General features: G+C 49.0%; 1 protein-coding gene across 7 annotated transcripts in view; it reads left to right on the top strand.

Annotated features, from left to right (window-relative positions):
• Window positions 1-14,183, top strand: part of NPAS2 (neuronal PAS domain protein 2) — a 180,721-nt gene that overhangs the window by 143,252 nt on the left and 23,286 nt on the right. For all 7 annotated transcript variants that reach the window (XM_022599109.3, XM_089922634.1, XM_089922636.1 and 4 more), the window contains 5 exons: window positions 5,537-5,655; window positions 6,398-6,480; window positions 7,234-7,340; window positions 10,172-10,319; window positions 12,586-12,670. In XM_022599109.3, the coding sequence (XP_022454817.1) occupies window positions 5,537-5,655; window positions 6,398-6,480; window positions 7,234-7,340; window positions 10,172-10,319; window positions 12,586-12,670 (542 nt within the window). The remainder of the gene's footprint in view (window positions 1-5,536; window positions 5,656-6,397; window positions 6,481-7,233; window positions 7,341-10,171; window positions 10,320-12,585; window positions 12,671-14,183) is intronic.

Genomic DNA, 14,183 nt, shown 5'->3' with positions numbered 1-14,183 from the left:
CCAGAGGATAAAAGTTTCCCTGCCCTCATTTTACCTATTCACCTCTAACCACGCAACCAGATTTGAAATGCTGGCAGAAGTGGACGCTTCACAGCTTTCAACCCTTGATGTTCTGTGGGATTTCCGTAGGTTGCCTCACGTTACGACTTTGGCGTTTTTGGTTTTTTTTCCCTGAGCTGAACTAATTGAGACGTCTCAGTGAAGGGAACCAACTGCACGCCCACCAGACGTCACTGGGAGTGGGCATGTGAGTTTCGCCCAGAAGGACAGCTTTGTGGAGGGAAGTCTGATCTGTCTGTCCCAGGCCCCCGAGAGTAAGAAGCAGAGTGTCCCTGCCACCCAGACGGGGATGCGCGGCGTCCTTCTCCAGCAACGGTCATTGCTGCCAGATTAGATTGCAGAGGAATCACGATCACAGTCAAGAACAAATTGTTACCTAAGGGCATCGTTCCGCATGAGCATCTATTAAAATGGAGGGGTGAGGAACGGTCAGACCTTTATCAACCCCATCTTCCTGCTTGTTTCAGCCCGGGAGCAGGGAACTTTTGTCCGGGTTGTCCGATAATTGTGATAAAAGTGTGCACAAGATATCCACTTGGAGGAGGGGACGAGGGCCTGTAGGAAGTTCACTCTCCTGAGGATCCAGTAGTCAGGCCCTGTGGACCAACCGTCTGGGAGAGATCTTATCTGTGCCCTCACAAGCTCCTGGCCCCGACGAATACTCATTTTAATTGATGAATGCCAGGGCAAAGAAGAAATTCAAGTAAGACATGTATTTTCCCATTAGGGTGATTTTTTTTTTTTTTTTCTTCAGTCCAGCACATTGCAAACCCCCAGCTCCCTCGTGTGGCTCTCAGCCTTTCTCCGACATTGTTTTTTCCGAATGCCAAACAGAACTGGCAGAAAGAAAAGAAGAAGTGTGTATTACCCCAGCAAGATGGGTGGTGGCCCAGGCTAAAAACTGCACGGGATTATCTTGCTGCCACTCTCCTAAGAGCCCAGTCACCCGGCTGGCTTTTCACAACACACTGGGGGAAGGATACTGTGAAGAGAGAGAAAGAGAGTCTGGAAAGAGTGCGTAATTAGAGATGATTTCTCATGAAGGTGCAGAAAATTACTTTTCCCTCCACATTCTAACACTCCATCCCAAACATTTTGGACATTTATCACAAATGAAATTCAGGGACTTCATTCTTCCTTTAACAAACCTCCACTGTTTGTTTCACGTCTTCCCAGACACCTACCGGACTTGTTTTTCCTTTGTTCCAAGAAGTGCAGAGAAAGCTATTTGTCACTCTCCTTGTGGACTATTAGTGTGTTTTCCTACAGCTGTTGCGACTAATTTATCAGCAGGCCATCTCTGATCAGAATACTCCATTGCGTGGGCCTGATGGCTGAACTGATGCTGAGGAGAAAAAGTTACCTCTTTCTCCATCTATTCCCAGTTTGTGCTGTTGGCTGACCTTCCCTGTCACCATCCCTGCCTCTCCCTCCATCTTTCCTATCCCTTTGGAAGCCCGTCCTCATACCCCCTGGGGTCTCCCTGCCCCCATGGTATCCTTATCTCCTCGTCATGACTGATTTGGGAGCTCACCTCTGTCATCAGGCAGACTTGGAAGCCAGCCCCGGATGCCAAGTGAGACACACCTCATCATTCTTATCCTCCAGAGAACCTCTGGGATCTCTTGGTTTGGGGATCCTAAGAATGCCAGCCCAAGCAAAGTTCTTTCGGGATCTCTGAAATCAGAGGCTTCAGTGATGAACGATCTGGGAGTAAAGAAGGGAATCCATAACCCCGTAGACCCTTTTAACATCCTGCATCTCTCCAAGCACGAGGCCCACGACGGGCGCTTGACTGTCTTCCATGGAGTGCTTTGCAGCTGGTTCACATCCCATCTCACCCAGGCGTCCTTCTGACCGGTGTTAATGCATCAGGGGGCAGTGAGTCAGCCTGAGCCTCTGGAACCAGAACCGTGTCCGTGGGCCACCTTCCCACTGCGCGCCAGCCACCGGCAGTACCAGGCTGGGCTGTGGAAGGGAAGCCACCTTGGGGTCTTAAGGTCTGCCTGTTGGTTGCTGGCCAGGATCAGAAGGTCTCTTCCCGAACTAGGCTTTAAGCCGTGAGATGGAAGGTCATCTCGTGAGAGCATCATTCAATAAACACATGTTGGACGCCTGCTGTGGCTAAGACGCCCACGCAGAGCTGGAGACAGACGCCTCGCCCCTGTTCCCGCGTGGGGAAGGCTAGTTCTTTAGCTCTGGGAAAGACAAGGTCACTTCTTCTTTTGGATACTATAAAAGCTATGTAGTCACGCTACACAGAACATGTAAATCACTAAAAAGTATAGTTTGGTGAACATTTTCTCCATTCCAGAACATACTAAATCAGTTGGGAATAACGGCTCTCTGTCTGCCTCGAAATAATCTAATTATGGCACCCAGAGTCTCCTTTACATCTGACGCAAAGTAAAATACTTATTCTGGGGATTGTGTCCTCGTATGTGTTTGAGGAGGGCAGAGGTAACAATTAAATATATCTCTAGTGTCTTGCAGTCCCTGCACGATAAATCAGTTTATTAGAGATTAAAACAGTTTTTCATTATTTGTATTAATGGGATGCAAACACATACTGGATCCTTTTACACGGCAAATAACCACAAAATTACTTATCTTTGATAGTATATTGGGTTTTATAATTACACAAGATATAAATGTTGGAAAATATTGTTATGAATAATACACCTCAAACAAAACAGTGAGGCCGCGCTGTAATGATTCACTAGATTGTGCTCAGATCACTTTTGAGTAACTGGGGGGTGGGGATGGGAAGTGTATCAATAGCAAGCATTCATCACTTTTGTTGGTTGTGAGTGCGCACACGCACGTGTGCACACGCATGCCTGTTGGGTGGCGGGGGAAGGAAAAGTCTGGAAGCAGTCAGAGATCTGATAAGATGGGGCTGTGCTGCAATGAGCGGTTAATCCTTCTGAGAGGCTAGGGAGGCCAGTTGTAATTAGATCTATTTTTTTCTATGACTTAAATCGAAACAACTAATTAAATCCTTAATTAATGTTTTTAAACCACCTCGGGATAAGGAGTGCCAGAGAAGTTACTCTAAGTATTCCCTATTACCAGGAGGTCCCAGGGTACAGCCTGCTCTCGTCGACTCTAGAATTTGTGAGAAGGCTTCTGCTGAGAGAGTACAAGTCATTTCAGATGCAACTGGCCAAAGGTTGAAAGTGTCCTCCTCCCCCTGGTTTTCCCCCAAGGTTTTCCCCTTGCCCTCTGTTACAACTTTCACCTTTGATTCACATTCGCCTTTGATCAGGCCTTCATCTGCTTCAGGTTTTGTGGAGGGAGAAGCTTGTTTAGAAGGAATTTGCTCAGTTCCAGGCCCCTCTGTAAAAGATCTGGCTTATCAAGTGCAGACTCCAAGCAATCTTGAAATTTCCCTCCTGGGAGATTTCCATCTCTAAAGCCTTCGAAGTTATAAAAGGACTCTGGTAAGACCACCTTGGGAGACACCCAGGCCAATGGCAAGGTCTGCAAAACACCCACTTAATTTCCATGATCTGAGGCTCTGCCCCTTGAAGAAGTGGGCGGCGGCTGGTGTTCCCAACCTTGTCCCCCTCGCTGTAAATCACTGAGGAAGGCGCTTACTGACAGCACGTGAATTTAGCAGCCGAAAGGATCAAACCAGCTCATGGTTTAGAGACAGATTAAAGAGACTTTCTCTTAAATGCCTGGGAAGTCCTCAGATGTTCATTTGGAAGGTCTTGCTATCCTGAAAGAGAGTTTTATTAGGTTGTTTTCTGGCGGGAGATGTCTGATAGATTCAAGCAGAGAGGATATTTCACATCTGGGGAATTTTAAATGTCTTTTTTATTATGCAGATGTTCACATCGCAGGCCCTTCCCTTATGTGGACTTATTTTCCTTTCTCTTGATGACTTCCTTGGCTCACCCTACAAATTAATCTGTTGAGGCCAACAACTGACAGATGTAAACTCTCTCGGGCCCACGATTTTTTATTTTACCCACTTTATATTCATGTTTGGAAACCTTTATTAGTATTTATGTGAATGCATTCAGAGACTATGTTTGGTAAAAGGAATTTATCCATGTTAGTGGGTAGAAGACCACTATAGATAGAAGACCCATTATAGATAGAATCACTTAGAAACCTGTAAACATAGAAAACAAAGGATTCCCAGAAAGCCAAAATCCAAAGAGAGTCGCGCAGATTTCATTTTAGAACGCAGTTAGTTTTCTGACGCTTTCTATGTTCTCAGATTGGAAAACATAACTCTGTCTTAATCTACAAGTTCAGAAATGTACAAGATATAATCAAATACATTTTAAAAAGAAAGAGGTGGTATAGTTTATCTCGAATAATTATCCTCAACCCTGGCGGCACGTTAGTAAATCTGGGGGGCTTTGAAAAGTGCGGATACCTGGGCTTCACCCCGAGTTTCTGAATTAGCTGACCTGGGATGGGGGCAATCATGTAGAAGGTTCCGGGGAATCTGGAGAGAATTCAGTGAGTTTTCTCATATTGAACAGAGCTCTTTTTCCCGCCTAGCAAACTCCACCTAAAATAGCAGAATTTTTCTGTGGCCCGGAAGGTAAAGCAGTTTTTCACAGGCACCGTGAAGACAGGTATTCGGCTCCCAGGGAAACTGCTGCTAATGCCAGGTGGTACTTCCCCCGGGTCTCTGGGGGCCTGGTAGGCAGGAGCCCAGAAGAGCCGCCTCTTGGGAGTCCCAAGACCTGGGTGGAGGCCCGGCTGCATCATTTCCACTCTGAGTCACCTCAGTTAATATGCACAAGCTTCCTGGACCTCTCAGTATCCTCATTTGTAGAATAAGGGAAGTCACACCTTCCCGGACTTGTAAGAATACATAAGACACAGTGAGCAGGTTTTGTCACCTGTGCAGTGAGTTTTCTTGTGGACACTGCATACCTGTTGGGGCCACCCTGAGTCCATCTCCTCGGTCAGGCCGCTGCATCTGCATGGGCTCCTGGGGGTGGGTAGATGGGGGGTTTCAGGACGGAAGCCCTTGAATCCCAAGTGGGCCGCTCCAGGGCCAGGGACAGAGGTGGGGTCACCGTGTGTCAAGACCTGCTACTTCCCCTGAGCCCATCAGTATCAGAAACACCGCCTGACGATGCAGCTCATCCTTTAGGACACTGGCTGATGTGCGCACCCAGGGCCTGCTGCAGCATGGGGCCGGCTGCTCAGTTGGCAGAGAGTTTTTCCCGGCGCGGTAACCGCCGTGGCTGCAGGACTGTGGCGGGGGTGGGGGGTGGGGGGGCGCAGAGCACTGTGTTACTCGAATTCCAGCTCTGTTTGGCCTTGTGCGAGTTGCTTCCCAGCCTGAGCCTCGGTTTCCTGTGCGGTGGGGATGAGAGTAGCACCTAGGTCCCCGAGTTGCCGTGAAAATGAGGTAGTTGATGGACCTGAGGCCTCTCAGTGCCCAGTGGGGCTTGGCTCTGCACCAGCCGGGGCTGACCTGTGTCTCTTCCCCTCTGCCCAGCGCCCAGCCCCTCCTGTAATGGCTTTGACAGCGCCCTTTCGAGGCCCTGCCGAATGCCCCTGGGAAAGGAGGTCTGCTTCATTGCCACCGTTCGCCTGGCAACACCGCAATTCTTAAAGGCAAGTACCCGGAGAGAATTTATCATGCGGAGCGAGTACCACTGAGTCACACTGAGTGATGGGTAATTCATTGTCTTTCTGGGAAAGAATAAGATTTCGATGAGCTCGTCACCTACTCTGAGAACGTTAAATGTCTGATTTCTGTATGGTGACAGCCCCGCAAGCTCTTTCCCCGAACTTTGGTGGCCTGCGAGCCATTTTGTTGGAAGGCAGCATGAATTGCTGGTCATCCTGTAGAGATGCTCTTCTAGAACTCTGTAAGCCTCCCTACCCTTCACGTCCATGTTGACACCACTCAGGGCAGGCGGAGGTAAAAACTGAGTCAAATTGAGGGCTGGCCTGTGGTCTCTTATCTGTGATTGCTTTCGCATCAGAATTTAACGTCATGAACTCAACATGAATTGCATGAATTCAGCATTGCAGATTCAACATTGCATGAATGTTGAGTTAAATCAGTCATTCAAATTCAGATGAAAAGCCATTTTCCACATGTTTACCACACGTCTAGATAATAGGAAGGGAGTGGTGTGACATTTTGGATCTTAGGTATTTTTCCCCAGCTTGTGAAATAAATTTAGCATCATCTAATACCAAAATTAGCTACAGATGCGGAGTTGCAGTCCAAGACAACTTGGAGACTTGCTCTAAACGATTTTAACTTCTGTTGCCGACCGCGCATTCTTGAACTAACCGGGGGGAGCATCTGGCACCCCGAGTAATAGCTTTCTCCCTCTTAATACAGGAAATGTGCATCGTTGACAAACCTTTAGAGGAATTCACTTCAAGACATAGCTTGGAATGGAAATTTTTATTTCTGGATCACAGGTTTGTGAAAAGAAAAACATATTTGGGTTGGGTGCTTTGCGAGTGCTTGTTTCCATGAGCCAGGCTCTCCTTGGGGGAGGAAAGTCAGTCCTGGTCTCTGCAAGAAGGGCTCTCTGGCAGTGGGGAAAGTGCTTCCCAGCCGGGGGCAGGAGGTTTCCCTCCACTGCATTTGCCCCCTCTGAGGATATGTCCTGGGTTTGGGTCAGAGCATCTCAGGAGAGCCAGGGCACCACAGCCTGGGACATCTTCGGGATACCCTCACCCGCCACCCGACTCGGGACCCTCTCCAGCTCCCATCAGGCAGGACCAGATGTGAAGGAAACTCTCATCTTATTTCTTTCACCACCCTTCTGTCCCTTTAACCCAATCTTCTTACTTCCTTTCGTGACATTTTTCACAGTTTAAGGACAAGAAATCTCCCCTCCCCACCCTTTGATTTTCTCTTACACTTTGAGGTTGGGCTGACCCAATCTATAGCTGTTTTTAATTATTCAGTAGTGACCACATTTATGATTATCGGGGCCAGGTCAGGCCAAGGGAACTGAGTATCTAAATGCCAAAAAAATTTTGAGCACTTTGGAAAACACAGCCTCTCCGGTTTTGACCATTGCAAAATTATTTTCCTGCTCTTATTCTCGGGAAATGAGGCCCCCAGGTTGATCATGACACATGCAAACCGCCCCCTCGTCGGCCACCAGGGCAAGCCCTGCGGTACTTCCTCTCTGATGAATGACCCCCCACTGTGCTCGGCAGAGCTCCTCCCATCATAGGATACCTGCCTTTTGAAGTTCTGGGAACCTCGGGCTATGACTACTACCACGTGGACGATCTGGAACTCCTGGCCAGGTGCCACCAGCACCGTGAGTACCTCACACCAGCCCCGGCCAAAGGGCCCCCCCCCCCCCCCGCTCTCTCCCCGGAGCCCTGACAGCAGGACTCTTAGGCTTTGGAAGTCAACTTAGTACTTGGTTTCTTCTGAGGTGGAGGGCTTGGTCTTCTTTGAGATGATCTAGGAGGAGGTGGAGGTCCCTATCTGGATTCCCCTGTGTTTTGCGTTCACCCGGAATTGACTTTGGTCTGTCTGCTTCCACCTCCAGCCCCTTCCCAGCACCCCTGACATATGCAGGCTCTTTGATCTTAAGAAACTAAGGTGATGCTGCTCCGTGTTTTTTTCTAAGTTACGCAGTAACGTTTCAAAGACAAAATACCGAATTCGCTTAACTCTTCTTTAGTCAGCAGAGGTGTGTGGGTCACAAGCAACAGGTCAGATACTGAGCGAGGCCGACAGCAGAAGGAAGACCAGAATCCCCTTGCTGCCTTGCAGGAGGAAGGTTTGATGGAAAAGCACAGTGACTTGACGGGATGTTGGTGTCTGGAAGGGGCTGTGCACAGGGTATCGAGGGGCTCAGGGGAGGGTCCCTCACCCCGCTGGGGGACGGGATCAGGGAAGGCGCTCTGCCACAGACCAGGGGAACACACTGGCGAAGGGATGGGGGGCGAGGCTCATGGTGTGACGGAGGGGAAACCACAAGCACATCTGGGTTCTCACTTAGCAAGAGGGGTCGAGAATTCACCATTTAAAGCCGTATTTTTGGTGCCAGGTTCTGCCTTTGAGTAGGAACATTTGTAGTAATACCGACCTACGGTTCCTGCTACACGGCTTGACCACCAGCACTGCATTTTGCCAGATGCCCATCTGTCCGACCCATTGTAATCTCGTTGACACGAGAACAGGCGTGAATTCCATCAGGAACCGCTCTTAGGTGTTAATAAGCCTCACCTTTAACACGTTAACCCCTTGCTTCTCAAAGGTGGTCCTCGAGCAGAGCGCGGGTGTCAGAAGGAGTTTGTTAGACGTATAGATCCTCAGGTTCCCCGCCGCCAGGCCTATGGAATCAGAGCATCCATTTTAACAGGATCCCCTAGCGCTCCGGGGGCCCGTGAAATGTGAGAAGCACGGCTACTTCAAGCCGTTGGCCGCTTCTGACTCTTCCAAGGGAGAAAGGCCACCCTGGGTGTAGAACTACCTTTAGCGTCTGAAGGACTGGGCAAGACGCTCTCAGTTTGTTGGGCCTCTACCCTTACCCGCCCCGCCTTTTGAAGTTCCCTCCTTTTTTTTCAAGCTTTAGAACATTTGATCAACAATTATGATGATCAGGCCTTTTAAAATGACCTCAAGATATTAGTCTCCTAGGGAAACAGAACAAAGGTTTCTGATGAGGACAAACTATCCATTGAAGAGGTTTTTCTAGACACCCTGGAAGACAGTAAACAGTGTGATTCCTGTAAAGTATCAGGAAAATGTTTTCTGAGTACTCTGGGGTGTATTTTAGGTAGTCGAAAAAGTCCCTCCTTTTGTGTTGAGGAGAGGCTGAAGGCATCTTGAGTTTAATAATCCAGCTGGATCTTCCTGTGAGTAACTTAGTTGTCTACCTGAGTCTCCAGCTGTCCCCTCAGCAATGTGTTGGTACAATCTTCATTTAATCATGTCTCAGGCTCAAAGAATTTATTACAAGTATTATTTTATTGGTAGATTCAGTGTCTCCTTTTCACTTGAGTCTCCTAGTTAGGTTTTCTCTTGACCGTTTGCATAAATAGTAGCTAAATTCCAGGCACTGAGGCAATAAAACCCATCGGCTCCGCATAGCACAGGGAGATCAGCTCGGTGCTTTGCGACCACCTAGAGGGGTGGGATAGGGAGGGTGGGAGGGAGGGAGACGCAAGAGGGAAGAGATATGGGAACATATGTATATGTATAACTGATTCACTTTGTTATAAAGCAGAAACTAACACACCATTGTAAAGCGATTATACCCCAATAAAGATGTTAAAAAAAAAAATACCCAACTGCTGGGACTTCCCTGGTGGTGCAGTGGAGAAGACTCCACGCTCCCAATGCAGGGGACCCAGGTTCGATCACTGATCAGGGAACTAGATCCCACGTGCATGCCGCAACTAAGAGTTCCCATGCCGCAACTAAGGAGCCTGCCTGCCGCAACTAAGACCTGGTGTGACCAAATAAATAAATAAAAATAAAGCCCAACTGCTCCTCTTCCTGGAACCCGTGGCCCAGCTTTCTGCCCTGCCCAGGCTTAAACCAGCAGTATCCGTGTGTGCCGGGCGCCCCCAGGGAAGCCAGAAGAGACTTAACCGTAGGGGCTCCACGCAGCCCTGCACGGTGGAGCCGCGGTGGAAGGCACCTGTGGCCGATTCTCTATTTAGAGCCGCGTAGAAGGAGGATGCACAGCAGACTGGCAGCCGCAGGATCTGTCCAGAGGCTGCTGGCTGGCATGTCTATTTTCAGTCTAGTTCTCCCAGCGTCTGGATTGTCTTTCCCACGCTGGGCTCCCGCAGCTCCAAAGACGGCTCCACCTGCAGCAGGAGGATGAGCCCCAGGAAAGCCAGGGCCTCTCTTTAATTAAATTCCAGTTGGAGAATCTGCCCTGATTTAAGGCTCTCTTAAGCCTTTGAGCATTTGGGAAAGCAGACGAATCATTCCTCCGTCGTTTCAGAATATTCGTTACCATTTACCGTGACCTCGATAATGACTTAAAATCCATCACAACTGGGGAAGTGACCAATGTGTGGCGCTGTCTTTTTGAAAGCTGGTGTTTTTAACAGTAACTTTGGGGCAAAAGGACCATTTTCGTCTTAACGTTGGTGATATGCAGACTCCACCTTCTGTTCACAGTGATGCAGTTCGGCAAAGGGAAGTCGTGTTGCTACCGGTTTCTGACGAAAGGGCAGCAGTGGATTTGGCTACAGACTCACTACTACATCACCTACCACCAGTGGAACTCCAAGCCCGAGTTCATCGTGTGCACGCACTCAGTGGTCAGGTGCGGGCAGGGGGCTGGGAGGGTGGGCCAGGCCCGCGGCAGCTCCGTCAGAGCCCCGTCATTCTCAGTGGACCCTGTTTCTGAGGAGCGAGCCCCGGGCTTGAATTCTTCAGCGGGGCCTGGGCCGTGCTCTGCAGTGAACAGGATAATCCGCAGAGCTCAGATCCCTTCTGGCTCCACACCCAGCCCTGTGCTCCCAGGGCTGAGGCTCCTCCCAGCGTCCCGTCAGGCCCCTCTGAAAGCCTCATTGAGCTCTTCCAGGCGGCCAGGATGTTCCTTAGTAAGTTACTGCTTCAGTGACCTACTTACATATTTTCCCCTCATCTCCATCCGGCCCCCAGCCTTCCCTTGTTGCTGTTTGGAGAAGAAGATTAAAATTTTGCGTCTAAATAACTCAGAGACATAGTCCCCTTTTTGAACACTTTAAAAAACCCCTGCTGGCAACCGAGGCAGGGTTGGTACAAGAGCCAGGCTGCCGGTGGGAGAGGGTTCCTGGCGGTCCCGTGGCCTCGGGGGCGCCCCCAGCCCAGCGTGGGTGGGTGGGGCTTCCAAGGGAGGCCGCACACCGGTATTCCCTGGACGTTGCCGTGCGGGTCACAGTCCCTCCCAAAGGTAAAGGAGAGGTGCTATTTGGGGGTTTCCCAACTATAAAAATTTTAAGAACATACATCGGTTTTAAACTGGTCTAGAGGAGAGCATTGGAGGAGAGCAAAGAAAGAAGGGCTGCATTTTGTATATGTACATAACAGATAGACGATAGATAACAGATGGTAGGTGGAGAGGTACATGTACATACCTACTGCATTATATACATGCACGTAAGAGGTGGATTATTGATAGCAGATAATCGGCAGGTAGGTAGGTGGAGAGATGGATGGATAGATAATAGATAAATAGATAATGGATGGCTAGATAGATAATATATGGATAGATAGATAATGGATGGATGGATGGATAGATACATAGATAATAGATGGATAGATAATGATGGATGGATAGATAATAGATGATGGATGATGGATAGATAATAGATGGATAGATGATGGATGGATAGATAATAGATGATGGTTGGATGGATAGATGGATAGATAATGGATAGACAGGTAGATAGATAATAGATACATGAATAGATAGATAATAGATGATGGATGGATAGATAGGTAGATAATAGATACATGGATAGATAGATAATAGATGATAGATGGATGGATAGATATAGGTAGGTAGATAGATGATGGATAGACCCCATACACACACACACACACACACACACACACACACAAACACAAGTAAATCCCTCGTCTTTAGTAAGTGGGGAAGGAGGAGAGATAAGAAACACAGGTATTTCTCGGCCAGTGGCCATGATCATCGCATCGCGCACCCACTCTCAGGGACCTGCCCCTGGCCTCCCAGCCTGCCCTGGGCACATCAGCAGCCAGTGGTTTCTGATTCCACGGCCAGTCCCCCCTCTCCGCCTGGGCCTTTGCCAGAGGATCCCTGTGCCCCCAGGGGAGGTGGACGTCATCAGCTCCTTCCTCCTCAGATCTGACCTGGACCCTGTTCTTCCTCTGCATCTTCTACCTCCCAGATCCCAGATTTTCAGAGAAAGTAGGGAGTGACCTATTGAGTAAACGAGGTCACAAGCATTCTATAGGCCCAAGACCCCTCGCCCAGCCTGCGTCTCCACACACGAGGCAGAAGCCACAGCTGAGTCACTCAGCCATCACCACGTTGAACTGATTTACCCACGCTATTCAAAAAGTGGGTCCACAGACTAGTCGACAGTCTGGGTCTGGTTAGTTCTAGGTTTGGTCGAAAGAAAGCTTCCGGCAGTTTCGTAGTCTGTAATTACTAAAAAAAAACTTATGTGTCACTTCCTCCTATGTATAGTCCAAACTGAGTAGGTCTTAAGAAAGTCTTCTAATTATTTGAAGGCTGAGGCTCATTCTGTAGAGGAAAGTAGGTTTCTAAAGGCAATTATGTCTGGGGGTTTCGGGGTAAGGGTAGAGATCAGTAAAGGAGAAGGAAATAAAAACATCCTGGAAAGGGAGATAATTCTGAATGTCCCAGTGGACGTGACTGCAGTGGAATTAAGGCCCAGAAAGAAACTCCATCCTCAAACGAGTAACAGGGCTAACCTCCTTGCCGGTGGCTGTTCTGGGAGGGGTATCACACAGGGAACCTGGACCTGTCACACTAGCCCTCTTCCCTGGTGTCGTCCTGGAATGTACCCCCTGCAGCTGTGGTCTCTTGATTTCCTGAGCAGTTACGCGGAGGTCCGGGTGGAAAGAAGGCAAGAGCTGGCCCTGGAGGACCCACTTCTGGAGACCGTCCGCCCTTCGGCACTGAAGGTATTCTGATGCCCAGCAGAGGGTAAAGGCAAAGTGTGGCTAAGTAGAATCTTCCGTGAGTTGTGATCATACAAACGGTCACACTAAAAATGGCGGGTCGTATTTATTGAGCTCTTGCTATGTTCCCAGTACTATTCAATGTAATTTTGGGGTATTTGCCTATTTGCCCCTTGTGAGGTTCCTGTGAGGTGGGCACTGTTACTGTCCTTCTTCAGGTGAGACAGCAGCACACAGAGGATGTAGCTAATGTACCCAAAGCCACCGAGGCTGGGAACTCACAGAGCTGTGCGAGAAACAGCCTCTGGACTCAGAGCAGGGTTTGGCACTTTGCAGCCTTACGAGAATGGCTGTGCGGGCACACCTCAGAGATACTGTGGGTTCCAGACCACCACAATAAAGCGAGTGTCGCAATAAAGCGAGTCACACAAATTTTTTTTTGGTTTCCCAGTGCATATAAAAGATCTGTTTACACTATACTGTAGCCTATTAAGTGTGCAATAGTATTAGGTTTTTTAAATTATACATACCTTAATTTCAAAATACTTCATTGCTGAAAAAGTGCTGAGCACCACCTGACAAGGCAGGGTTGCCACAAACCTTCCATTTGTACAAAATCACGCTCCCTGCGAAGTGGGATAAAGCGGAACGCGATAAACAAGGTCTGCCTGTAGTACGTCCACTTTGTGTGTGTCCCACGGGTGAAAAGTTGGGGGTTACTCCGTCGTCCCATCGAGGCAGGGAATAGTCTGTGTGCCCTGCCCTCCCCTTAGCCTAAGGCTGATACTCTGCCTACAAAAGAGCGTCCCACAAGCACGCTGCCCCTCGCACACCCTCGTGGCTTCACTGGTAGGGTGTACTTTCCATTTCCGTGTCTGGGGCTCCGAGCTGACAGCCTTGTTGGAGCCAGCTTTGCATCGGGGAGCTCCGAGAGGTGTTGGGGAGGCATTTCTCTTCCCAAAGCCCAGACCTCCTTCCTCACCCAGCCTGAACCCTCTGGATCCCTCTGGCCAGGCTGCCCCCGTCTCTGCTCCTGGCGTGTCAGACACCTGGAAGGGAACTTGGAAGTAGACGAGAGCTCTGTTTCTCAAAGGTCATTCTTCAAGCAAACACAAATGTTGGGAGAAAAAGAGAGAAAGCAAGAAAGAGAGTGTTGTATTTCATCAAAGCTAAGAAGCCATCAGTTGTAAGGTCTACCATTATTTTATCTCGACTGAGAAAGAGAAGATGCTGCCCATCTCTGCAGTCAGGATTTCTTATCATTAGTTGAAGGACACATCCCAATTTCAGATATGTCAAAACGTGAGAGGGAAAGGGCCTCGTAGATCTGATGAGACAGGGTTCATGTTCCAGCCTGCCCGTGACCTAGAATCCAGTCTCTGGCCGGAAACTGACGCAGCAGCAGTGGTCCAACAAAAGCATCTCTGATCCATTGAGAACTCAGTTGGGAAGAGGGAGAAATCCCCTTTAAAGACCAGACAGCAGTCGCATCTTTGCTGAGCCTCCCCTGCTGGCA

This window comes from Delphinapterus leucas, chromosome 13 (assembly GCF_059928025.1).
Source record: "Delphinapterus leucas isolate spDelLeu-1000000601 "Yukka" chromosome 13, BTC_Dleu_Yukka2, whole genome shotgun sequence".
Classification (NCBI taxonomy): Eukaryota; Metazoa; Chordata; class Mammalia; order Artiodactyla; family Monodontidae; genus Delphinapterus; species Delphinapterus leucas.
Note: the sequence above shows the minus strand (reverse complement) of the source record. Positions and strands in the feature narration are given on the sequence as shown.